Genomic DNA, 24986 nt, shown 5'->3' with positions numbered 1-24986 from the left:
GAAACAATTAGCCAATTGTAAATACTAATTATTAGGAGCACAAAACAAAACACCACAGCACAACACAAAAGCACTTTGTGAGAACTGCCAAAAAGCTTCTTTATTACCAACTATAATGACAGCAGTGAAGAGCACAGCCCATGTTTTCCTGATCTGACATGTTCTCCTGTGGGCCCAGGGGACGATGCGCCTGCTTCCTCCTTCCTAGCCACTTTGTGGATGGGGCTTGAGACTAGGGTGTGGGGACTGTCTGCAACTCCACAGGAGGAGGACTGAAAAAGCTGAAGCTTGCATGCTTCGGTGGCAAAGGAAAAGGCTTAGGGACCACTAGTGTTAGAAGAATTATCAAAGAATCTTGCCAGAAAACCTCCTCCCCAATTCTCTGCCTTTTGAGGATATGTGATGTTGAGGCTGAACTTGAAACTTGGGTGCGATCTTCACCAGTCACTCTGGGCCAAAGGATGGCCACAGGGGTTCCTGTTTGCTAAAGACACTTCTCGTGCATATGTGGAGTTCATTCTGTGCCCCAAGTCAACCACACATGCAATAATGGCAAGGTCACCACACTACCCCACTATTCCCAAAACACTTCCAGGGCTCACCCTTGTAATACCACCAGTAGTCTGGTCTTCTTGCGGACATAGGCTGACTGGCGGGCAGAGCGGTTCTGCTGGGCCTCCAGGGCACTGGAAAGGTATCTCTGGAAGTGGGCAGCATGAAAACATTCGGAGCTGTCCATGACTTGACGGTATACCATCCACCTGGAAATGGCAAGTATAATCTCAGCACGAGGACCTGACCCATAGGTTCTGCCAGTGGATTCACGTGTGACTAGTACTCCATAGACTTGGTCCTGTGAACCCACACAGGAGAAAGCAATGCTACCAGAAACAGGTAGAGGGCACTGGCTGGGTCTGGAGCCATGTATCCTGAAATCACTTCTATTGGAGCTTTTGGCATGAAATGCTCTGTCACAGGGAGAAAGGTCAGTTAAGCACATGACCAACAGATTTCAGAGTTGAGAAAGACTCCTGAACAGGCAGTCAGTTTCTGAAGAGCCATTCAGAAAAATGGTTTCAGTCCACTTTGCAGTAAAATTCTTGCTAAGAATAAGGAATGAGGGGTTGGGGAAGAGTTTCCTGGTGCCTAGTGGTTAGGATTTGGTACTGTCACTGTAGTGGCCCAGGTTCAATCCCTGGTTGGGAACTGAGGTCCCACAAACTGCATGGCACAGCCAAAAATTAAAAAGAATAATGGGTGAGGTGAAGCATTCAGATTGTTTACAGAACATAAGCAATGGAAATGAGGAAGGAACTAGTTAGCTACTGAGTACTTATGAAGGAGGTCTAATATTTCCCCATTATCTCTCCAAAACTCATCTTCCCAACCCCCACAATCTCCCATTCTGAAGTCCCAAACTCCTAGGTGATTTTAGTCTTCTCAATTCTTCTATATGGTCTCCTGCAGGCTGCCTTACTTTAAGGAAGACTGACTAGATATTAAAAGCCTGGTTCAGTCAGCAAGGTTTGTTTAGCAATCTGTCAGCCAAATGGAAGACATGAGTGAATAACTTCTCCAATTTTACCTAAACCAGTGTCCCAGTTCCACCTAAACTCATGCAGTCCCTCTGTGGCCATGGAAAGATCACATCTACCAGCTCTCAAGTTCTAACCAATCTGGTCACAATTCCCAGGCCTTTGCCCATGCTGGTCTTGCTGGTACAGGTCTCTTGCCCAGATATCCAGAGGTTCATCCCTATATACTGTCAGGCCTTTGCTCAAATGTCACCTTTTTAGTGAGGTCTTCCCTGAATGAGTGAATAAAGTGAAGTCGCTCAGTCATGTCTGACTCTCTGTGATCTCATGGACCGTAGCCTGCCAGGCTCCTCCATCCATGGGATTTTTCCAGGCAAGAATACTGGAGTGGGTTGCCAGTTCCTTCTCCAAGGGATCATCCCAACCCAGGGATCAAACCCAGGTCTCCAACACTGCTGGCAGACTCTTTACTGTCTGAGCCACTTTCCTGAGTACCCAGTTAAAACTGCAATCAGTCCCCCAGCTCAGCTCTCCTATAGCCTTCTCAGCTTTATTTTCTCCACAGCATTTTTCACTAGCTAATGTACTATTTTCCTTAACTGGTTAACTGTCTATCTTCCAAAACTAGAATACAAGCTCTATGAAGGCAGAGATACCACCTGTTTTCTAGTCTGTTTTGTACATTTGTCCCCTACACTTAGAACAGTGTCTGGCATATAGAAAGTACTCAGTATAAATGTGTTAAACAAATGGATGGATGATCACTGTGCCAATATCAATTACACCAAAGGTCAGTGCATGCTGAAGGTTTCCCAGTGCATAGGCAGCAGGCATAGAACCCCTTTCCCCAAAGCAAAGGCAGCAGCCATACTAACCTGCCGTATTCCTTATGCAGAGTGACCAGAAAAGCACAGAGTTCACTAGCGTGACAGCCTGGGAGACCAGTTACAATGCTGATAATTACCTACATGAAAGAAAAGCCATGTGGGTTTGTGATTCAACTGGGAGGCAGCATTGTGTAACAGGTTAAGAGAACTGACTTCTTAAGCCAGCTTCTGTGGGTTTAAACCTCAGCACCAGTACTCACTAGCTATGTGACCTTGGGTTCACTACAGAACTGACCTTGCAGAGTGGCTGTGATGATTAACTGAGTTAAAATATGTAAACAAGGTGCTTGGAACAGCGTCTGGCACACAGCAAACATCATATACAATGTAGTGTTACCATGATAATTTCCATGGAGCAGGTTGTGACTAGATCAGTTAAAAGTATAATGGAAAATACTGGGTGGAAAGGAGGTCTGGGACAAAAATGCCATAGGCTAAATTGGTGTGGTAAACTCAGTGAAAGAGGTGAGAGGCCTGTGCCTTCCAAGCCACATGGCCTGACCTATAGAAACAAACTGGGTGGAAAAAGCACTTCTCAGTCTTGATGGGGAAGAGAGTCAGATTGAACTTTCTTAACCTTGGCACATGACTACATGAAAACAGGGCTGTCTGTAGGGAGACATTTCAACTCAAGAAATCTACTGACGAAAGGTGTCAAGCAGAAGAGGAAGGGAACCATGTACTTGCTGAAGGGTAACAGTGTCAGTGACACAGCGTGGCAAGGGCTCCTTTACATGTGTTTTACTTCACAATACACAAGACTCACTGGGATAGGCCTGGACTAAAATTCAGCTTGGTGGCACTCACCACTTGAACTAGTCACATCAGCACAGAGATAGCTATGGATCCCTCTTCTTTTGTGGGAAATAGTTCTCCCACCTCCCCTCTGACCAGACCCTTAGTCCGATTCCCTTTCTGTATCTGTGGATAGTTCTCCATGTAACTGACTTTCTGTTTATCTTCTCATCCAGATTTTCTCATCTTGGTTCCCATTTCTCAGCATCCAGGCCTCAGCCTCTCAAATCCCAGCAAACATGCTCACAGCCAGACGCCTTCTTATTTTAAGGCCAGTTCTATAGCACTTTGTTAATATAAAATACATATATTAAAAAATATTTAAAATATAACATTTTTACTTTTACTCCTGCTTAAGGGAAAAAATGAGGCTTCTAACTACTTAATGCTTCTCTTTCCTTTTGCAGCCAAGTGTCTTCTAGATTTGCATGGAAATAAATGCCCTCTTTGAGCATATTATGACATATAGTTCCAAAGAAATGGTGGGGGGTCAAGAGGAGAGAAGTGTGAAGCAGAAGCGGATTAAAATCCACTCTTGTGAAGACAGTGTTTATAAACTGTCACATTATCCTGGTGATGCTAGCAAGGTCTTACTAATAAGGCCCTTCCCCTTACTAAGCACAGTGTGCCAAGTAAGGCCCTGTAACCAGAAAGAGCTGACAGCATGAGAGTACTAAGAAAGAGTTTGGAAGGCCTAGAGAAGCAAGAGGAGGGCACAGAAATATGGCAGGGCTTCATCATTGCCATGGGGCTCAGGTGGCATTAATGAAGATGCCAGTACACTGTCAGTGTATAGAGGGGGTTTCATGTGTATCATTACATCAGTATTCAAGGAGGTGGAGAGTCTTATAAAAGGGACTCTGCCTGAGCTCCTTTTTTTAAATGACACTGAATATTAAGGGTAGGTTATCAGGATTATCTTCCCATAAATTCTCAGCTTTTTTGGTGAGCTGCTATACCTTGTCATTTTCTACTCTGTGAATAGGGTTGATTTCAGCTTGCTGCAGTAGGATAGGGAGATGGGTCCTCACCACAGGTTCCTGACTAATGCTGCTGACAGCAAAATGCTGGAGAAACCTAGAAAAACAAAGACAGTGCTATTATGTTACCATCACCAGCCTTTTCTGAATGTGCCCATTCACATAAGAAACTTATTCAATAGCTGAACAGAGACCTTAGTGAATATCTCTAGTGAATATAATTGTGTACGTTGTTTTTATAATTATCCTTAAGAAGCTATAAAGAAAATGGAGCTTAGAAAGCACCAACACCGAGAGTTATGATATATTAAAAGAAACAGAAAAACAGAGCTCACCCGTTCAGCTCTGGGAGTTTAGCTGACAGTAGCTTTAGAGGACTCTGTTTCTCCCCAGCAGAATGGCTCAGGACACTGAAGAGCTTCTGTGCCCTGGAGTGTCTGGAATATCAAAGGTTCACAGATTAGAATTCCATCTCCCAACAGCACACATACTTTACATAACTCGTTCTCATATTTTTAAACCAAAGTCCTGTGACAGAGTCAACACTTTGAAAAGAAGTATCTCACTGACTTAAGCAAAATTCGGCGTTAATACAGGATGACTGGTTTGCCTACATAGAAAGCTTAGCCTGAAACTTTTGTAGTACTACAGTTTTCTGATTCTTGGTGGATTTCATCTGTCTTGACTTCTGTTCCCTAAGAGCACTGACTACCTGCAAACTGGCAGCACTGAAATGACTCTGTTGGCCCTTTCAGAAGCCAGGACTTCTGTGTTACATAATGCAAGTCATCCTGCAGAGACAGCAGACACACACAGCCTAGGGAAGCTAGCATAAACACTGAAGGCAGCCACTTACAATCTCTTTTGTTCCACAGATAATCCATCTTCCTGGATCACTTTTAAAGACAGCCCTGAGTTAGTCTGCTGTTGCCAGGGGGAGAAGACCTAAACAAAACAGAATTAGAGCAAAGAACACTTTAAACCCAACAACAGGATATGGAACCCACATGGGGATTTGATGGCTGCTGAAAATCTAGACTGTCAGTACAGAGAAAAACCATCATAACAAACAAGTTTGTTTCAAAAATAGAGGCCTGAAGCAATTCTGTTCTGTATTTTTACAAACTAGAATTTCTTTCTGAGTTCCCCTCCCAGGGATTCTGCTCCTTAAGAGAACAGGAAACACAGAGGAGGGTATCACGTAATACTGTTCTGGCAGCAGGGGCACGTTCTTCCCTGGTGACAGGGCCAGACAGGAGCAGTTCAAGCAACTCTTGCCTAGAGGCAGAGGAATGGCTGAAGAGAATCTCTAGGTTCCTAGACTGAAAAGACAAGTACAAGGAGGTAACAGGATCAGCTGGCAGTAAGACGGAGACACAGACTGGCCCTAAGAGCCACTCTGGAGCCAAGGCTGGTTCTTGCCTCTTCCATGTTCTGTGTATCTGTCCTGAGGGAGGGACTATCCTCTCAAAAACTGCTGAGTCACACCTTTCCAAGCATTTCCACCAGAATGAGACTGACCATTTGTATGACTCTGGTTACTGCTTGGTCTCTAAGCAAGCTGTGCAGTTCTTGGTGAGCTCCCTCACTCATGCAGTCTGTGCTGACAACCTACAGTGTGCAGCCTGCCAGGGGGAACCACTCACAAGAGCAGGGCCTATGAACCATGGAGAAGGACATTTTGGGGTGGGGCAGGAAGCTCTGGAGGAGGGCATGGTAACCCATTTCAGTATTCTTGCCTGGAGAATCCCCACAGACAGAGGAACCTGATGGGCTACAGCCCACGGGGTAGCGAAGAGTCAGACATGACTGAGCGACTGACTAATCACAGCACAGCACAGCAAGTTCTGATCCAGTAGGTAGGGCCCAACAACTCAATAAAGTAGCTAACAGGGAAATAAGTCTAATTAGTGAAAAAGATTTTTCTCAGAAGCTAAAAAACCTTCTGTTCAGTTTCTTTAGGCTCTCATCTTTTAATGGCAAGAGCACTATTCCAGGACCCAAAGAGATTAGAAGCAGCCACACTCAGAGCAGCCCTTCCCAACTCTCCCTCTCATTACCTCAGTGTTAGCCCTAAGACACTGCCATACCAATTAAACTGCTAGAAAAAAGGGTAGTAATTGTTTTGCTGAATAATGATTGATGTTACCTCTGAGTAAAATGTTTGGTATATCTTGGATTTGGGGAAAAGGACAATCATCAGAAAATTGCTTGATCCATGGAAATGAACTGGAAGATGGGGAAGCAATGAACTTTTGAAGTCTATCAGAAGGGCAGCAACAATACTGGTGGAATCCTGAAGAGAAAGAGGGGGAACATCACTGAGAAAAGCCATTTTGCATGAATTTAGCCCTTACATCTAATGTCAGAACACATATGGTGAATGTCAGTTCAGTTATTTTCACATTGTGTGGTTCACTGGGATTCAATTACAGAAGTTCCTGCCAACACCCAGTTTTAGGAGATATGGGAAGTACACGATCTTTTCTGCTGAACTGAAAATATTATCTCTCTTTTTAGGGTATTAGTCCCTTATCAGACAAATGATTTGCAAGTATTTTCTCCCATTCTGTGAGTTGCTTTTCACATTCTTGATAGTGACTTTTGATGCGGAGAAGTTTTAAACTGGACTTAATAAAGTCCAATTTATATATATTTTTCTTTTGTTGTCTATGCTTTCGGTATCAAATCCAAGAAACTGTTGCTTAATCCTGCCTGGAAAATGCCATGGACAGAGGAGTCTGGCAGGCTCTAGTCCATGGGGTTGCAGAGAGTTAGACACAGCTGAAGCAGCTTAGCACACAGGCATGCAGTCTTCCCAGCACTGTTTAAAAGATTGTCTTTTTAACTGAATGATCTTGGCACCTTTGTTGAAAACCTTTGACCACATATGCAAGACTTTCTCTGGGGGCTCTCTTTCTTTGGGCTCTCTCTATTCCACTGGTCTATACATCTGATCTTATGCCAATGCCACAGGCTTAATGGCACTTAGGCTTCAGTAGTTGGAGAGGGCTCAGTAATTGCGATTCCCGGGCTCTAGAGGACAGGCTCAATAGTTGCGGTCCAGGCTTAGCTGCTCCAAGGCATGTGGGATCTTCCTGGACCGGGGACTGAACCCATGTCTCCCTCACTGGCAAGTGGATTCTTTACCACTGAACCACGAGGGAAGTCCTCAACTTTCTTCTTTTAAAGACTGCTTTGACTATTTGGGCATGGGGTTTTCCCTGAGATTCCATAAGAATTTCAGGATGGGATTTTTCATTTCCTCAAAAAATGCCATTGAGATTTCAATAGAAATCTATAGGTTGCTTTGGGTAGTACTGTTATTTTAATAATATTAAGTTTTCCAATCCAGGAACATGGAATTTCTTACCATTTACTTAGGTTTTCTTTAATTTCTTTCAGCAATGCATTGTGAGTTTTGGTGTTTAAATCTTGCAATTCCTCAGTTAAACTTATTGAAATTGTTTTCTTAAGAACCTTTTCAGATTATTCACAGTGGGGTATGGAAATGCAATCTTTTTTAAACTGTTTATTTTCTATTCTGAAATGTTGGTAAATTTATTAATTCTAACCGTTTGTGTATGTAGTCGGAATTTCTACATATAAAGCATGTCATCCATGAAGAGAGCTAATTTTACTCCTTTTTTTGCCAATTAAATGCCTCATCTCTTTTTCTTGCCTAACTTGTTCTCACTAGGACTTCCAACACCATGTTGAATAGACATGGCAAAAACAAGTATTTTTGTCTTGTTTCTGATATTAGGGGAAAGAGTTTTTTTAATATTTAAGTTTTTGTAATGAAAATCACACTCATTAAATAAAAATTTGAGAAAAATATAAAAATAAAATACAGAAAAAAGGTTTAAAATATTAATTCAAAGTCCCATTACTCAATTTCAACTACAGCTAACATTTTGTACTTTTCCTTCTAGTCTTCTGTTCCTGTTCATTCACTGACTCCCTTTTTTATGACTGGGAAGTCATACTTACTTTTACAGCTCCATATCTTGCTTTTAAAACTTAATTTACCATTAGTATCTACCATGTTGTTGTAAACTATCTGTCAGCATTTTCAAAGACTGCATCCTAATCCCTTCTTAGCCCACCACTATGACTGGACATTCCATATTATCAATTCCACTTCACCTTCTGTCTACTGTACCTTTTATCTACTCTTTACTAATTTACTGTTATACACGGTAGTGTAAGGCTGTATCTGTTGTGCTTCCACATATCTGTTAACTAACCTCAGGTTCTCTGAACACCCATGATTTGGCACTCAGTACTTTCATGTTGATAAAGACAGAGTTTGTCATAGAAGTAAAATATTAACTCATTAAAAAAAAATCACTAAAAATCATTTTCCTGGTTTATGCTTTTGCTTTGAATATTTTGTAGAGATTTAAATTATTAGTCTGAAAAACTTTATGCTCTTATCTATACAATGGAATACTACTCATCAATAAAGCAATAAAAAGGAAAAACTATTGATACACACAACACTGATGAACCTTAAAAACCATGCTGAGTCAAAAATACTAGACTCAAAAGGGTTCAGAATGTATGATGTCCACTTATATAACATTTTAGAAAATGCAAACTAATCTACAATGACAGAAAGCTAGTAAGTGGTTGCCTGAAGCCAGAAGTTGGGGAGAAATATGTCTACAAAAAGTTATTAGAAGACTTCTGGGAGGGTTGGGCCTGACAAAAATCATTCTCTTGACTGTGCTGGTGGTTTCATGAGTATATACATCTGTCAAAACTTTAAATGGATACAGTTAATTGTATATTTTATTTAATCTAACATATCTAAAATATTATTTTAAATATAATCAATATAAGAGTATTAGATGTTTTACATGCTTTTTTAACATATAGTCGATGTACAATACTATATAAATTTCAGGTGTACAATATAGTGATTCACAATTTTTAAAGGTTATAATTCGTTTATAATTATTATAAATATAATGGCTCTATTTCCTGCATTATACACTAAGTCCTTGTAGCTAGTTAATTGCATTTAAAATATACTTCAATAAACTATCAGCAAAAATTGAAAAAATCAAATCTGACAAACTTTTTCTTTAGAATTTCTTGAGTCATTTTTAAGCTTAAGATTAGGAAGTCTTCCTGTCCCTAAATATTTAATAAATATTCCTTTTTATATTCTTAACTGGACTTATTGTGGTGACCATTTAATAATATACATGTCTAAGAGAGTAGATCTTAAAAGTTATCAGAATCTGAAAAAAGAATGGATATATGCAGTATACAATTGAATCATTTTGCTATACATCTGAAACTACTGCAAACTGTAAATCAACTATACACCAAATAAATATTAAATTTTAAAAAGCTCTCACCATAAGAAAATAATTCATAGCTATAGTCTACTTATGAAATTTTAAAGTATTTTACTTTTCTCAAAAGTTCATTTTGACTTTTGATATGAGTTAAAACCCAGCCCCCACCCCAAAATGAAGTAATTTATTATTCCAGCACTTAAGATTCATCCTTTCTTTCCTGATGTTGGAAGACTCTTTAACCTAATATTAAAACTTTCACCTAACAAAACCATCTAATCTGTCTGGATGGTCTGCCTACATTTTTGAACAGCCTTTAAGGAAGCAAGTTCTATGTGGAAGAAAGAACTCTTTCTAACTTGCTAACAGAATTTATTTTCAGAACTATTTGACCAAACCACTTCACCTGGTCTCTTTCCCGGCTCCTAAACAAGCTGGTTTTGAGGCTGAGACCCTGCAGGGTGGAGAGCCTGCCCTTTGCTCTGGTGTCGTACTACGATGAGCCGTGCCCTGGCCAGACAGTACAGGCTAGAGGAAAACTCACAGCTACCCACATCCCCACAAGGGAAGGGGGACTTGTTGTTGCAGACTATAGAATTAAAGGATGGTTCTGGGAGTGGAACTTTCATAAAGCTGGAGGTTAATTCTGAGTATAAGAGGGGGTGGAACTAAGTCTTCAAGGAGAAATTAGTTATTTCTCTTCTTTTCAGGCTTGCTTATAATTCTTTCTCATGTTAACGAGTGAGTGAAACCCCAACAATGTCACAGGAAGCTGTTTCTTTCCAGTTCTTAAGTGGGTAAGTCTTTACGTCTCTGGGTCGGAGGCTACCTGTGAAGGGTTACTGGAGGCCACCTTCAGCTGGTCTTCTTCAGGATAAGTTAACTGGGCATGGGTAGCTGCTGGCCCTCTTGACCAAGAAGTCATTTATACTTAACTCCTTTACAAAGCGGCAGAGCTGATGAGGCTGACAAGAGCTTCTCTCTCCATGACTTCCCTGCCTGCTTGCCTGCCTCAAGGGCAGTGCTGGTTCCTAACCCACTGACTTGCAGTGATAGAGGGACAGGGAATTATTTGATTTTCCCCTCAGAAGTATGAGTATCTTTCTAAACATCAAAACTTGGATTGTAAAACACCTACCCCATCATAGAACAAAATGGAATTCATGTGGTCCTTGGAAATGATGATATTTCCGTGATGACGATCAGAAAACAGAAGGCCGTTAGAGAAGAAATGTACTTTTCCTGGAAGGAAAAGAGAGCTGGTCAGAGCTCTGAGGGCTGGATTCTAGTGGCCAGTATCACAGTGTTCTTCCTGCAGGTCCTAGGGCAAGCCAGAGTGGTAACTAGAGATCTTCTGCAGTGCTTAAGTTAAACAATCTTGAGCTTCTGGTTCAAGATGGTGGAGTAGAAGGACGTGTGCTCATCTCCTCCGCGAGAGCACCAAAATTGCAACTAGCTGTTGAACAGCCATCAACAGGAGGACGCTGGAACCCACCAAAAAAGATACCCCACATCCGAAGACAAAGAAGCCCAGCAAGATGGTAGGAGGGGTGCAATCATGACAAAATCAAATCCCATACCTGCCAGGGTGGTGACTCACAGGCTGGAGAACAATAATACCAAAGAAGTTCTTGCACTATTGTGAAGGTTCTAAACCTCATGTCAGGCTTCCCAGCCTAGGGATCTGAAAAAGGGACCAGGAATCCCCAGGGAATCTGGCCTTCAGGGCCAGAAGGATTTGATTACAGGCCTTCCACAGGACTGGGGGACAGACCCCTCAGCTGTGGAGGGCACAAACAAAATTTTGCATGCACCAAGACCCAGAGGAGAGGAGCAGTGACCCCATAGGAGACTGAAGCAAAACAACCTGCTAGTGTTGGAGGGCCTCTTGTGGAAGCGTGGGTCACCAGGGGCTTGCCACAGGGACAGGGGGACTGGAAGGTCCCCCTTGGTGTAAACCCCCTTGGGGTTCACCATTAACCCTACCATAGAGGCTGTAGACCTCAGGGCTGTGTTGCCTCAGCCCAAACAACTGAGGTTCAGATAATTGGATTAAAGCTTTACTGGGCAAGGCCCTGCCCACCAGAGCAAGACAGTTTTTCTCATCACCAGTCTCTACCATCAAGAAGCTTACATAAGACTCAACCTCATCCATCAGAGGGCAGACAGAAGAAGCAAGAAGAAGCACTGTCTCATAGCAGCTAAAACAAAAACATATTACAGAAAGTTAATCAAGATGAAAAAACAGAAAGTTATGTCCCAGATGAAGGGACAAGATAAAATCCCAGAAAAACAACGAAATGAAGTGGAGATAGGCAACCTTCCAGAAAAAAAATTCAGAAAAATGATAGTGAAGATGATCCAGGGTCTTGGGAAAAGAATGGAGGCATAGATTGAGAAGATGCAAGAAATGTTTACCAAAGACCTAGAAGAGCTAAAGAACAAACAGAGATGAATAATATGCTAGATGGAGTCAATAATGGATAAATGACCTGGAGGACAGAATGGTGGAAATCACTGCTACAAACAGAATACAGAAAAAAGAATGCAAAGAAATGAAGACAGCCTAAGAGAACTCTGGGACAACATTAAACACACCAACATTCGCATTATAGAGGTCCTAGAAGGAGAAGAGAGAGAGAAAGAACCTGAGAAAGTATCTGCAGAGATAATAGCTGAAAACTTCCCAAACATGGGAAAGGAAACAGTCAACCAAGTCCAGGAAGCACAGAGAGTTCCAGGAAGCACAGAGAGTTCCAGGAAGGATAAACCCAAGTAGGAATACACCGAGACACACAATAGTCAAAATGACAGAAACTGAAGACAGAGATGATATATTAAAAGCAACAAGGGAAAGATAACAAATTACAAGGGAACTCCCATCAGGCTATTGGCTGATTTCTCAACAGAAACTCTACAAGCCAAAAGGGAATGGCATGACATATTTAAAGTGATGAAAGGGGAGAACCTACAACCAAGAATATTTCACCCATCAAGACTCTCCTTCAGATTTGACGGAGAGAAATCAAAAGCTTTCCAGACGAGCAAAAATTAAGAGAATTCAGCACCACCAAACCAGCTTTCCAACAAATGCTACAGGAACTTCTTTAGGCAGGAAACACAACAGAAGGAAAAGACCTACAGAAAATAAACCCAAAACAATTAAGAAAACGGTAATAGAACCATGAATGTGAAGTCGTGAAGTCGCTTAGTCGTGTCTGACTCTTTGCAACCCTACAGACTGTAGCCTACTAGGCTCCTCCGTCCATGGGATTTTCCAGACAAGAGTACTGGAGTGGGTTGCCATTTCCTTCTCCAGAAAATCTTCCTGACCCAGGGATCGAACCCAGGTCTCCTGCATTGTAGGCAGACGCTTTACCGTCTGAGCCACCATGAAATGGCCGTGAAATAGAACCATACATATCTATAATTACCTTAAATGTAAGTGTATTAAATGTACCAACCAAAAGACAGAGACTGGCCGGCTGGCTGAAAAAGTGAAACGTATGCACTTACACTTACCACATCACTCTGCTTGACCCCCCAAATTGTATATAATTACTTTATATTGTTAAGTTAATCATGTTCCCATTATGGCTTGCAATTATAATTATCTTTTATTTTTTGTCTGGCTATTGATTGTGAAAACTGATAAATGTCTTTCACTGTTGTGATTATATAACTATTACTCATTTAATACCATTGTATCATGATTGATCAATGGAAAAATAACAGAACTCTGTGTCACCAAAACTAGGATCTAACAGAAAAACCTGTAATCACTTTTTAAAATCCAGATGCATATTAGAATTATCCTGAAATATTTTGAAAAATAAAATTGCTCTGGTATTTTTTTCTCTCCAGAGCTCCAGATATGATTCTAATGAGCAGTCATGTTTAAAAACAACTGGATGGCATGATGATCTTTTACTTTTATCTAGTTTGTTTCACTTTTTCTATTCATATTCAGTGCTTCCGTTTCATTATTATTTTCTCCAACTTCTCCATCTTTTTTTTATGTTCTTTCTCAAGCCTTTGAGAAAAGTATAGTAGAAAAGCTTTTGTATACATATATATAAATATGCATAATTACTTTAGAAAACTGATGAGTTTTTGCCTAACTAAAAAAATTTTGACATTTTGATTCCACTTGTTTGAGTTAGTATGAATAGAATGCTAGATTTCTAATTAAAAAATAGATGTGCAACAAGCAATAAAGGTTTACTGTACAGCATACGGAACCATAGTCAATATCTTGTAATAACCTATGACGGGAAATAATTTCAAAAATAATCTATGTGTATTTGTATAACTAAATTACCTTGCTGCACACCTGAAACAGTATAAGTCATATATATTTCAATAATATATATATTAAAAAAATAAAAACAATCTTTATGCTAAGCCTTCTGCTCTGAGAAAGCCATGTATCCTCTGAGGGCCTGAGAGAGAAATGAAGCATCAGATATAGTCTTTGCATAAGAATCAGAAAAAACAAGTGAATAAGCTATCAGCTGATGAAGCGAAGCAAAATTCACATTCACATATGGGTGTCTTCCAGGAAAATATACTAAAAAAGACTTTGAGTATGTCTGCTCCATTACTAAGTTTACAGATGCTCCTTTCTTCTATTTTGGCAGAAGCTGGCTCAGCTCTGAAGAGACCACATCTCTCACTTAAGGCCCAAGAAAGAGCACTGTGGCCTCAGCTGTTGGGGACTGGTGAAGGGTGCTGAAAGGCCCCTTGCTAGCACAGGAACATGTGCGTTAGGCAGTAAGAGTGTTCTACAGACACTGGAGGCTGCTGTTCTGTAATTCCCAAAAACAAGATGGGTAGAATACAGACACTGAGTGTGGGTTTCTTATGACAAGGATTCAGATTTAAGGAGAGCTGCTTGCTTCCTAGGCAGCCAAGGTTACAAAGCAGCTCAATACAGGCCCCACTGAGTAGATCATAGAAATAATGGACAACTAAGGTAATAAGGATAAAGGCTGGGCCTGGGCTTGCTTTGGAGACCCAAATGAGACAACCAGGGCACCCATAAGACCACGAGGTGAAGTTGTTCTCTGGAACTGGTCCAAGCTGGATCCTTCTTGTTCCTGTAATAGCCTTTCTTTTCATGCTTTCATAGGCAGAGAAGAGATAGTGTTTCTTAGAGCTCAAGGCAAGGCTAAGGGAATAGCACCAGTATCTTATTGCTAACGCAGAGTTGGTGGCTCGGACGGTAAAGCATCTGCCTGCAATGCGGGAGACCTGGGTTTGATCTCTGGGTTGGGAAAATCCCCTGGAGAAGGAAAAGGCAACCCACTCCGGTACTCTTGCCTGGAAAATCCCATGGACGGGGAAGCCTGGTAGGTTACAGTCCACGGGGTTGTAAAGAATTGGATACAACTGAGTGACTTCACTTTCCAGAGAAGGCGATGGCACCCCACTCCAGTACTCTTGCCTGGAAAATCCGATGGATGGAGGAGCCTGGTAGGCTGCAGTCCATGGGGTCGCGAAGAGCTGGACACGACTGAGCAACTTCACTTTCACTTTTCACTTTCATGCATTGGAGAAGGAAATGTCAACCCATTCCAGTGTTCTTGCCTGGAGAATCCCAGGGATGGGGGAGCCTGGTGGGCTGCTGTCTACGGGGGTCACAGAGTCGGACACGACTGAAGCGACTTAGCAGCAGCAGCAGCAGCAGAGTGACTTCACTTTCACTTTTTTTTTCCAAGGCAGAAGACATGAGACTAAGAAGAGGGATTGATTCCTTGAGCTGTAGTTCTAAAAAGTTAGCCCCAAAGCTCTGGAAGGCTACAATGATATGAAAAGCAAAGGCCAAGTTTTCAAGGTTTCCTGAGGAGGTGGGGTTTCAGGAGGCACAGAGGGGCCTAGTGAGTATGTGTGCTTGTGTGTGTGTATTAATGAGGTGTGGGGAGGAATGCGAGAGGTGGAGGCAGTTTTCAGGTACAAGAGGAAGGTTTGAAATCTGAATATCAACTGACGAACTAGATGAGTAGTCAGAGGGAACTAACGGCATTCTTACCGGCCACCCCAGTTCAAAGCACTCAATGGTTCAAGTCCAATAAGGTTCCCACCCGCTAACAAGTAAAACCTAGCCTCACCTACACAAAGTCTTGCCCTATGACTCTCCTGAGTGGAGGTTCCTCATGCCCCAGCCTCATCCTGCACTCACACCAAGGTTTGTCACTGCTGTTCCCAGACCATTCCCTCCCCCTCTGGCACAACACTTTCACTCCCTTAGAGACTCAAACCTCTCCTTTCCTTCACTGCCCACATCTACTGCCCTCCTAATTATGCCACAACACTTTAAATAGCTTCTGAATGTGCTCACAGTCTTCTTTTACGAAGCCAATACTCCCTTTCCCTCTGAGATCTGGCCTTGCTGCTCCTCAATCCCAGCTCCACAGTGGTAAAGCAGCACCCAGAATGTCTTAACGTCTGAAATCTTGAGCTCCAGAACCTAATCTCTGACTACAGTATGGCATCATCCTTTTAACTATCTCCCTCCTGAAACCTCATTCTGTGATGTCACTGAGCCTTCAAAGCCTTTGGTTCTCTCATTTTCTCTTACTGCTCAAAAATTTCTGACTTTCCTCTCAATTATACCCAGGGCTGATCCACAGGGACAGGGATGGGAATAGATTTTACTCATAGCATGTAATATACATTATACTTTTCCATCTTTGCAGCTATTATTGGGAGGGAACAGTATTCTTAGAGAATTGATGGGGAAACTCAAAGTTTAAAGAGATCTTCCCAAAAGTCACAGAACTACTTGTTAGTGGAGACAAGTACAGAACACAGGTTTGTCTGATGCCAGAGCACTGTACATGCTGGCCACTTCAGTTCTCTTACATTTTTCCTTCACCTTTGCTCTCTCCACAGCCCATCTGCTGCTAACTGGATGAGGTACCTTCTCTGCTTCCTCAATCTCAAAAAGCCTTCAAGTGCTGCCTGGCAGTCCCACCACTGCTACCTCTGTCTACCAATTCCTCCAGGGCGTGGCCAAAACCCTCAGCACTCTCCTAACACTACAATTTCATAAACTCCAGCTATAAGATGGCTTTACCTACTGTTACAGAGAAAAGAAGGATCAACAGGTGTAATCAGGTAGAAACCGTTCCCTACCTACTGCTTAGTATCTGGGCTCTTCCATGTCCTGGGGTCACTGTCTACCTATGTATCTCTAACGTGAAGCTTCTTAAGAACAAGTACCACTAAAAGACCTCCTAGACAAACCTCAGAATCACTCCAAAGCTTCCAGAAAAGAGCACAGATCTGAAAGTTGGCATATTCCACGTAGTCACTGGGAAGATGGGAAAAGAGGTGGATCAGGGAGGTCACCTCCAGCACTTCTTCTCCCTCTAGATTCTGAAGCCTCAAAACAAAATGGAAAAGAGGAAGGGAGAAATTCACAAGGCAGTATGGAAAAGCACTCACTATGGGACCTGACCCAGGGCAAGGACTCAGTACACAAGAGCTGGTTATTGTACCGGTGCAGAGACGGTTTGATGTCACAGCTACCCATTAGTTTTGCTCTGGGAATAGTAACATGTAAGATAACTGAAGTCCATCACTGGGTGGTCCAGCGCCAGTGCCCTGGTCTCTCAGATCCCAATTGACTTGCAGTAGTAATACTTTAGGTATCTGTTCTGGACTCATGACTGTCAAACTGTGGTCTGATGGGACGTGCTTTTGTACGGGCTTCTCAGTGACTGTGGGAGCCAAACCCTAAGGCCTTCTCCCTGTCTTCTTATTCAGTCATTGGTGCCTTGCTTGATGGGCTCTGTCATTCCTTCTCTATTCTATGAGTCTGAAAAGTCAAGGTAAGAGGAAGTTCACACTCAGTACCCAAGGAGCAAGGGGACTACATCAGGACTACTACTGACTTCTGCATCCCCAGAAGTCTAACAGGAGAGGAATGAGCCCTCAGGAAAAAGAAGACACCAAGTGTTAATGAAAAAAAGTTGGCTTTTTCTCCTTCGGACAGCAGGCTGTACAAAAAATCCTCCAATGGTCCAGCCTGTATAAATAGGGAACACTATCACTGCTGGGAAAATATGATGCAATGGGTGGATACTCTTCATTCTGTATATATGACAATATGTGAAGTACACACATACGGTTTAAAGAAAAAAAATCAAAACAACAACCCTTGATGCCTAGATTGCACCACTCAGCCTAAGAAATCAAGTATTCCTTGTGCCTTTGAAGCCTCCTGAGTGTTCTTCCTCAAACACACTCTTCCACCCAGAAGGAACCAACATCCCAAATTCTATACAGTTTCACCATACTTCAGTGTATCTATAAACTATATATGACTTAGTCTTGTCTATTTACTTTCATTCGGATGGACTCTTACCACACATTTATTCTGTGACTTGCTTACTTCTTTCAACATCCTGTTCCTGAGAATCATCCACACCACAGGTAACATGCAACTATGGGTATTATGTATGTTGTAGGTATATGCTGTGTAATTCATTCATGGTCAGTACTATAGAGAAGTTTCTTTTAAAGTGTCCTTCAACAGCTTCATATGGGCCCAAGGGAACACATCAGAGGGCACACAATGAAACAGATGGCCCCTGTCTGGGCCTTCCCATCACAGGAAGGTGAAAGCTTGGTCACCAGAATTCTTAGACTTTATGCGTCAATGGTATTAGCATCTCTGCTCCTCACTGCTAAATAATCTCTGTCTGATGGAAAAAATACTCTGAATCTGTAAATTGCTACAGGAATAATGAAAATGCTGTCTGAGTGTCAACCATTCACTGAGGCTTGTAGAAGATAGTAGATATATAGTCAATTGATATTCAACAAAGGCACAAAGACAATTTAAAGTAAAAGGAGAGTCTTTTCAACAAATGATGCTAGAAAAAAATGGATATTCCCATGTAAAATAATGAATATCAATTCATACCTTGCACTGTTCTGCCTATTCCTACCAGCCACAGTGGAAAACTTCATACTTTATAGGGATGGCAGCTAGAGTTCTCAGAAGGATTTTGCCTCAGCACTGGGGTAAAATTAGTTCTAAACTAAATGCTACTCTGCCTCCTACCTGATAAAGCTTAAAAAGAAAGGCCAAGATGATAAGACTAGAAGAGAAATATAACAATTATTATAATTGTATCCTATAAGTTCCTAATAAGACTTTGCCAGCAGCCCCTGTCATCAAAAGTCTTTCCCGAATCCTTAGTGTCTTTCCCTTGTGTGCCCCTTATATAGTCAATTGACTCCATAACCCCAAGGAGCTTACCAAAACCCCACTCTCTTTGGTTTGAATGGGCCAGTTTGGCCTTTGCCTGGGAAACTCAAAGCACTCCACCCACAAACTTAAATAAAGGCACATACCCCAGGTCTAGCCTGAACCTTGCTTTGACCCTTCTTCCCCTGCTTGTCTGTGTGACCCATCAGCGCATCCCATGTACTTCCTCCTGGATTTGTGAATAATACGCTTCTCTATTCCAATTTCTTTAGTGGTCTTTTGCTGGAACTGGCTCACCATCCAGCACCCTGTGTTCCAATTAACAAATGATAATTTTAAAAACTCGTAACAACAATGCAGAACAAAAGATTAGTAAATCAAAATATGCAGAAAATATGCAAAATAAAACACAAAGAGAAAAAAAGACTAAAAATAATTGTACAGAGAATCAGGGAGTGGTGAGACAACTATAGGCAGCCAATTGTATGTAATTGGAATACTTGAAGCAAAGGGAAAAAACTGAAGAAATAATGAGCAAAAAATTTTCAAGTCTGAGGAAAACTCTAAATCCATTGATTCAAGAAGCTAAATAAATCCCAACAATAAACAACAAACCATAGCAGTCACATAAAGATCAAACTGCTTAATATCTATGATAAAAAGAAAGAAAATCTTCAAAGCAGCTGGAGTTATATAGAAAGGAACAAAGATAAGAATGACAGTAGACTTCTGCTCAGAAATAATGTAAGCAAGAAGACAGGAGAGTACAGCAACATCTGTAAAGCCCAGAGAGGAATGGTCAACCTACAGTTCTTTACCAAGTGAAAACATCTTTTCAGAAGTCCTGGGGGTTGGAACTTTTGAAATGGCTGTGAGGAGTCTGGAAAATTCTCTCCCCAGGAAACAGCCATAAAACTGGACTGACTGTCAAAAAGATAGAGTTAAGGACTCCGGTAACAGACCAAAGTTATACAACAAAACTGAGATGCATTTAAGGAATTCTACTGAAACTTGGTAAAAATAGTGGAAATTGGAGTATTTTAGCTTGAGGCTATTCTCATTACTTCTCTTCCAGCTCCATGGTGCTGAAGTCTTATGAGGGAGTGAGGCAGGCTTGTCAGAGTGGCTGACTTTATTTGGGGGCAAAGCACAGAAAATTCCACACAAAGAGATATCAAAACTTGAAGCAATCATAGTGGCAAGCATTAAGGGAGGACCAACATACCAGAGATCTCAGTGCTGGTTGGTACAACCAGCCAGAAATATATCAGGGAAGTCAGGGGACTGAAATAAGATAGATGGCAATTACGTCTTTAGATACAGCAAGAAAGATGTGTTGCAAGGCACTGTCTAGCGCCAGGTGCACCAAGGGACATATATGAGAATGCTCACAACAGCACTGCCTGCAACAGTGAAAAACTATAAAGAACCCAAATGTCCAAGAGTCAAATGGATAAACAGCATATCTTCACACAAAGCAATCCTATGGAATCATGAAAATGAATCAACTATATGACTACACAAAACAATCTGGATGAATCTGAAGATCAGAATACTCAGTAAAAAAGACAAGTCCCAGAAGAACATGATAGAGTATGATTCTAATTCGTATTTAATTAAAAAATAAGACATTGTTTAGGGATATAGGCATATGTGGTAAACTCTAAAGCAGGCTCCTGGGATTCCCAGGAGCTCAGTGGTAAAGAAGCTGCCTGCCAATGCAGGAGACACAAGTTCAATCGCTGGTCTGGGAAGATCCCACATGCTGCAGGGCAACTAAGCCAGTGCGCTATGACTAAGCCTGTGCTCTAGAGGCCATGAGTCGCCAACTACTGAGCCCATGTGCTGCAATTACTGAAGTTTAGGTGCCCTAGAGCCTGTGCTCCACAACAAGAGAAGCCACCATAATGAGAAGCCTGCACACTGCAACTAGAGAGTAGTCCCTACTCACCACAACTAGAGAAAAGCCTGTGCAGCAAGGAAGATCCAGCACAGCCAAAAATAAATTATTTTAAAAAAAATGACCCTTGATAAGGTCATTATTTAATAAACAAATAAAGCAGGCTCCTGAGGATTAGGTATTTGGCAGCCAGCCTGACCAAGGTCAGCAGGGTGGGGAAGAGAAGGGCATATAAAGGAAATGAATGAACAGAAAGCTGCATAACAAAAAGCCTTGTGATAGCAGAAGTCACTAACTGGGGAAGAAAAAATTTAAACAGAGCTGGAAACATTTCAAGGTAAAGGAAGTACTATTCTTTTTCGCTGGGCCTACCCTAGACCGAAAATTAAAAGACCTGGACCATCCTCCAGATGTTATCACTAACTTGTGCTATAACCTCAGACTACTTTTTCACCTTCTATGGGGCTCAACATATGAAGATCAATCAAAAAAAGCATAATGGTGACTTTTTAAATGATATTTAAACTTCAGGACCCCTCACCTGCTTATGCCCCCTTCCAAGGCCCAGAGAAGAGACCTATTTTATATGTGTTACTTTCCTTACAAGAGTCCCAAAGAATTATAAACTTCAAGTCCTATAAAACTGACCTGAGCCCTTAAGTGGTAAAATGCTTAACACACAGCCAGAGGGTGAAGTGAAGTGAAGTGAATTCGCTCAATCGTGTCCGACTCTTTGCGACCCCATGGACTGTAGCCCACCAGGCTCCTCCCTCCATGGGATTCTCCAGGCCAAGAGTACTGGAGTGAGTTGCCATTTCCTTCTCCAGGGGATTTTCCTGACCCAGGGATTGAACCCGGGTCTCCTGCATTCCAGGCAGACGCTTTAACCTCTGAGCCACCAGGAAAGCCTCAGCCAGAGGGTACTTCTATTTAAATTCTCTGCTCCTATTGAAACTTCTGGCCTCAGAAAACCATCTCCTAATTCAAACTACATTTTCCTCAGAAACTAAGAAAGTGTGAAATCTAAGCTCTCAGGTGTGTGATTAACAAGGTTTGAGAAATTCCCGGTTTGTGTGCTTTATTCTTATGTAGACGCTTGTTCCTTGAAGGCAAGCTATGACAAACCTAGTTGTTGTTGTCCAGTTGCTAAGTTGTGTTCGACTCTTTGCTCTCCCATATACTATAGCAGGCCAGGCTTCCCTGTCCTGCACTATTTCCCAGAATTTGCTCAAACTCATGTCCATTGAGTCAGTGATGCCATCCAAACATCTTATCCTCTGTCACCCCCTTCTCCTCGTACCCTCAGTCTTTCCCAGCATCACGGTCTTATTTCCAATGAGTCAGCTCTTCACATCAAGTGACCAAAGAACTGGAGCTTCAACTTTCGCATCAGTTCTTCCAATGAATATTAAGCGTTAATTTTCTTTAGGATTGACTAGTTTGATCTGTTTGCTGTCCAAGGGACTCTCAAGCGTCTTCTCCAACACCACAGTTAAAAAGCACCAATTCTTTGGCGCTCAGCTTTCTTTACAGTCCAACTATCACATATACACATAAACTGCTAGAAGACCATACCTTTGATTATACAGACCTTGATTGGTAAAGCGATGTTTCAGCTTTTTAATATGCTGTCTAGGTTGGTCATAGCTTTTCTTCCAAGGAGCAAGCGTCTTTCAATTTCACAGCTGCAGTCACCATCTGCAGTGATTTTGGAGTCCAAGAAAATAAAGTCTCTCACTGTTTCCCCATCTATTTCCCATGAAGTGATGGGACTAGATGCCATGATCTTAGTTTTTTTGCATGTTGCGTTTTAAATCAGCTTTTTCACTCTCCTGTTTCACTTTCATCTAGAGGCTATTTAGTTCCTCTTCGCTTTCTTCCATAAGAATGCTGTCATTTGCCTATCTGAGGTTATTGATATTTCTTCTGGCAATCTTGATTCCAGCTGTGCTTCATCCAGCCTGGTATTTCACATGATATACTCAGCATATAAGTTAGAAAAGCAAGGTGACAATATACAGGCGTGACGTACTCCTTTCCCAATTTGGAACCTGTCCGTTATTCCATGTCCAGTTCTAACAGTTGCTTCCTGACCTACAAACAGGTTTCTCAGGAGTCAGGTAAGTTGGTCTGGTATTCCCATCTCTTGAAGAATTTTCCACAGTTTTTTAGTGATCCACAATTTTTTTGTGATCCACACAGTTTACTTTGATTTGTGGACTTAACATTCCAGGTTCCTATGCAATATTGTTCTTTACAGCATCGGACTTGACTTCCATCACCAGTCACATCGACAACTGGGCACTGTTTTCACTTTGGCTCCATCTTTTCACTCTTTCTTATTTCTCCACTCTTTTTCAGTAGCATATTGGGCACCTACCGACCTGGGGAGCTTGTTTTTCAGTGTCCTATCTTTTTGCTTTTTCATATTGTTCATGGGGTTCTCAAGGCAAGAATACTGAAGTAGTTTGCCATTCCCTTCTCCAGTGGACCACTGGAGAGTTTTGTCAGAACTCTCCACCATGACCCATCCATCTTGGGTGGCCCTACATGGCAATGGCTCATAGTTTCACAGAGTTAGATAAAGCTGTAATTCATGTGATCAGTTTGGTTAGTTTTGTATGACTATGGTTTTCATTCTGGTCTGCCCTCTGATGGATAAGGATAAGAGGCTAGTGGAAGCTTCCTGAATAGAGAGACTGATGTGGGGGAATCTGGGTCTTGTTCTGATGGGTGGGCCCATGCTCGGTAAATCTTCAATCCAATTTTCTATGGGCAGTTCCCATAGAAATGGGTGGGGCTGTTCCCTCCTTGTTTGGCTGAGGCCAAACTATGGTAGGGGTAATGGTGGTAATGGCGACCTCCTTCCAAAAGACTTTTGCCTGCAATGTTGTATTCAGTGCCCCTGACCCCGCAGCATGCCACTGTTAGCCCACACCTCCAACCAGAGACTCCTAGACGCTCACAGCCAAGTCTGGCTCAGTCTCTTGTGGGGTCACTGCTCCTTTCTCCTGGGTCTTGGTGCACACATGGCTTTGTATGTGCCCTCCAAGAGTCCGTTTCCCCAGTCCTGTGGAAGTTCTGTAATTAAATTCCACTGGCCTTCAAAGTCAAATTCCCTGGGGATTCTCAGTTCCTTTGCCAGATCCCCAGGTTGGGATATCTGTTGTGGGTCCCACAACTTTTTTTAGCACTGCGAGAATTTCTTTGGTATAACAGTACTGCAGTTTGTGGGTCGTCTGCTCAGTGGCTCTATGGTGGGGCTAATGGTAACTCCTCTAAGAGGGCTTAGGCCACATACCACATGTCCCAGGTCTGCTGCAGCCAGAGTTCCTGTCCCTGTGGCAGACCACTGCTGACCCATGCCTTGGCAGGAGACACTCAAACACTGAAAGGCAGGTCTGGCTCAGTCTCTGTGGGGCCTCTGGGTCCTGGTGCACACAAAGTTTTGTTTGAGGCCTCCGAGCATCTCTGGCAGGTATTGGGTTTGATTCTAAATGTGATTTAGCCCCTCCTAACATCTTGTTGGATCTTCTCCTTTGCCCTTCGACATGTGGTATCTTTTTTTGGTGGTATCCAACAGTCTCCTGTCGATGGTAGTTCAGCAGTGAGTTGCAGTTTAGGAGTTCTTGCAGAAGATGAGCACATGTCCTTCTGCTCTGCCATTTTTAAATTACTTGTAAGTGAGCATGTGACTTCCACCTGATTTAATTTTCTTTAGTCCCAAGGCTTCAAAGCCAGAGAAAAGGCACTGGTCTGGGCTGCTGGCATGTTCATTCTTCAGAATCAACTGGGAATCAGTTCAAAGGCAAATCAACAAAAGTCCTGTATAGTCAAAGCTATGGTTTTTCCAGTAGTCATGTATGGAAGTGAGAGCTGGACCATAAAGAAGGCTGCTGCTTAGTCACTCAGTTGTGTCCAACTCTTTGTGACCCCATGGACTGTAGCCTGCCAGGCTCCTCTGTCCATGGGATTCTCCAGGCAAGAATACTGGAGTGGATTGCCATCCCCTTCTCCAAAAAAGAAGGCTGAGTGCCGAAGAATTGATGCTTTTGAACAGTGGTGCTGGAGAAGACTCGAGAGTCCCTTGGACTACAAGGAGATCAAACCAGTCAATCCTAAAAAAAATTCACCCTGAATGTTCATTGGAAAGACTGATGCTGAAGTTAAAGCTCCAATACTTTTGTCTACCTGATGCAAAAAGCCGACTCATTGGAAAAGACCCTGATGCTGGGAAAGATTGAAGGTAAAAGAAGAGGGCAGCAGAGGAAGAGATAGTATCACTGACTCAGTGGACATGAACTTGAGCAAATTCCAGGAGACAGTGGAGGACAGGGGAGCCTGGCATGCTGTAGTC

The 24986-nt window shown here is 42.2% G+C and overlaps 1 protein-coding gene and 1 non-coding gene across 2 annotated transcripts in view; both read right to left on the bottom strand.

The window, feature by feature from the left end:
• Positions 1 to 24986, bottom strand: part of C13H20orf194 (chromosome 13 C20orf194 homolog) — a 173156-nt gene that overhangs the window by 44823 nt on the left and 103347 nt on the right. Inside the window, exons 21-27 of the mRNA XM_018057413.1 lie at positions 10648 to 10751; positions 6347 to 6493; positions 5054 to 5142; positions 4533 to 4634; positions 4177 to 4294; positions 2411 to 2499; positions 603 to 761 (exon numbers count right to left, since the gene is read on the bottom strand). Of these exons, the coding sequence (XP_017912902.1) occupies positions 603 to 761; positions 2411 to 2499; positions 4177 to 4294; positions 4533 to 4634; positions 5054 to 5142; positions 6347 to 6493; positions 10648 to 10751 (808 nt within the window). The remainder of the gene's footprint in view (positions 1 to 602; positions 762 to 2410; positions 2500 to 4176; positions 4295 to 4532; positions 4635 to 5053; positions 5143 to 6346; positions 6494 to 10647; positions 10752 to 24986) is intronic.
• On the bottom strand, positions 21462 to 21534 carry TRNAS-GGA. The gene has a single exon. It is a non-coding gene; the product is annotated as a tRNA-Ser (tRNA).

The sequence above is a fragment of the Capra hircus genome, chromosome 13 (genome assembly GCF_001704415.2).
Source record: "Capra hircus breed San Clemente chromosome 13, ASM170441v1, whole genome shotgun sequence".
Taxonomy (NCBI): domain Eukaryota; kingdom Metazoa; phylum Chordata; class Mammalia; order Artiodactyla; family Bovidae; genus Capra; species Capra hircus.
Note: the sequence above shows the minus strand (reverse complement) of the source record. Positions and strands in the feature narration are given on the sequence as shown.